The sequence below is a fragment of the Penaeus monodon genome, chromosome 33 (genome assembly GCF_015228065.2).
Source record: "Penaeus monodon isolate SGIC_2016 chromosome 33, NSTDA_Pmon_1, whole genome shotgun sequence".
Taxonomy (NCBI): domain Eukaryota; kingdom Metazoa; phylum Arthropoda; class Malacostraca; order Decapoda; family Penaeidae; genus Penaeus; species Penaeus monodon.
In genome coordinates this window covers 24,195,385-24,197,738 of record NC_051418.1, presented here as the reverse complement: position 1 = coordinate 24,197,738, position 2,354 = coordinate 24,195,385, and the positions used below count along the sequence as shown (strand labels likewise).

At 35.3% G+C, this 2,354-nt stretch overlaps 1 protein-coding gene across 1 annotated transcript in view; it reads left to right on the top strand.

The window, feature by feature from the left end:
* LOC119594175 (nitric oxide synthase-interacting protein homolog) overlaps positions 1 to 2,354 on the top strand; it is a gene marked incomplete in the record, with an annotated part of 15,282 nt that overhangs the window by 7,662 nt on the left and 5,266 nt on the right. Inside the window, 2 exon segments of the mRNA XM_037943245.1 lie at positions 1,139 to 1,333; positions 1,729 to 1,835. Coding sequence (XP_037799173.1) covers positions 1,153 to 1,333; positions 1,729 to 1,835 — 288 coding nt within the window.

Here is a 2,354-nt window from a genome sequence, read left to right as displayed (position 1 = left end):
AAATTGAGTCAGTGTATTTTTGTTGTTTACTCCACAAAGACCTGGCGTACCTTATCACCTAGTTATCTATGCCAGTATTGTTGTAAAATACTGTATGCAGAATTTGTAAAATACTGTATGCAACTAGGTTTTTTCATGGTCAGATAAACTTCAAAGGTTTCATTTTCAGCATTTTTTTTTAGATAACTCTTTATTTGTGATGTCATAGGCTGATGACTTCCATAAGTATTATTATGAATAAAACAACAGCTATATATTTTGTTCACTTGTTTATTTTCATATGGCACAATATTCAATTGCAGAACATGAAAAGAGTTTTTCTCCTGCCTTCTTGCAGATATCCTTTTCTTTCTCCTTTTAGCTTCCTCTTCTATAGTACAAGTCATAATTACTGTTACAGCAAGCTTGCTGTCCTTCTTCTCATTTACCATGTATGTTATTTATGTAAAATCAGTCCAGAGTAAACTCATGTTTTATGACAGGAAAGAGTAACCATAGATGCTTGTGACCAGTGGGCTGGATATGAAAACCATATTTAAGGGTTATAAAGAAGAAAAAGGCACAAAATACTGAAATGTCAGAATTATTCTATGTGTACATTTGCTCTTGCTTACGTAAGCCCATTACATTTGGTCATGTAGAACTTTGGATCTCAGGCAGCCTGTATGGTTATGGCAAAATATAGCCTAGACCATGTTGTAGAGTAAGTTGCAAAGTTATTTGTGAATTATGGAAGAGTCTGTTTACTTTTTTTATATTTGCACTACCAACATGTTTGTAAACCCTTTTCCAGAGGGCCAAACGACTAAACAGGGATGATCTGGTGCATTATGTCTGTATATTTTATGCTTTATGAAAGGAACGGATTATGATATTTTGCCTGTGTATTGTCCTTACACTATTGTCATAGCCTTTAATTCACAAAAATACATTTTGTATTCTATGTTTACTATGTGCCTACCTGAATTATTGAAAGCTAGATTATATCTTATGGATGGAAGTGTGTAGCTTCAAATGATCATAAATTTAAAATATCTATTATTCATAAAAATAGATGACATTTAAAAATATATATATTTAAAAGATAATCAATAAATGAATCTTGAGTAGATGAATCAAGTTGATATATGTCTTCCAGTTTCTTAGATCAGAATGACCCGGCACTCGAAAAACTGCACAGCAAGTTCTGTTTACTCATATCACGAGAAGAAGAAAGATGCAAAATCATCAGGGTATGGCTCTCTGAAGTTACGATATGGAAAGGATGGAGTGAAGGATTTTGACTGTTGCAGCCTCTCCCTTCATCCTTGCCGTAATCCCGTGGTTACACCTGGTAAGTTAGAGATTTCTTCAGATTTCAAGGGTGTGATATGTATTGTGACCAGGGCTTGTCTGTGGATGTGTGGTTATGGTTGTGAATGTTTGGATATGGTTGAACTAAAAATGTGCCAAATTAAACTAGGTGGTGGTTTTTTTAGTACTTCCAGTGCAGTTGGCAGCATGAAAGACTCACACAAACAAAAATGGGTTAGGGGATAAGATTGTTGAATGGTTGGAGGAGCACACTTGTTTGTAGGGAGTGAATAAAGTGAAGAAAGCATGGCACCTGGTGTGTTGGTGTTAGGGGAACTTCAAAAATTTATTTTACAATAATGTACTACTAAAGAAGAGGGCTTAAGTGAAAGACTGTTACTTTTGAAATATGTTGATTAAGTATTTTCATTTCAGATGGTATTTTGTTTGACAAGGAATCCATCCTGGAATATATTATTAGTAAGAAGAATGAGATTAGCCGTAAAATAAAGGAATATGAAAAGCAATGCAAGAAGGAGCAGGTAAGCAGATTATTTAGGTATTACAGAAAATGTTTATTTTTGTATTTTCTCAATATCATAATTAAGTTCTCTTTTCAGCTACTCAGTCAGGGATCTGGTGAATCATCTGTCTTTATCTCACTCTCTCCTCTGCATCTCTAGTCTGTAACACAACATGTTCTCCCTCAGAAAATCCATAAACCACCTCTTAGGCTTTCCTCTTTTCCTGCCTGGTGGTTGTTCTCCTGATATACCCCACATTACTCCTTTGCACATGGCCAGACTATCTCACTCTTGCCTCTCTCTTCATGTCCCTAAATCATCCTACTTGTTCCTCCTGTATCATACTCATTCCTGATCCATCCTCGGCACTCCCGTATCATACTCATTCCTGATCCATCCTGGGCACTCCCCATGAAAATCACAGTATCTTAAACTCCGCTAATTCAAGTACTACCTTTAAGCCATACAACATAGATGATGTTACTACCATTTTGTGAATTTATACAACTTGAATTAGATAAAAGATTCTGTTACAAG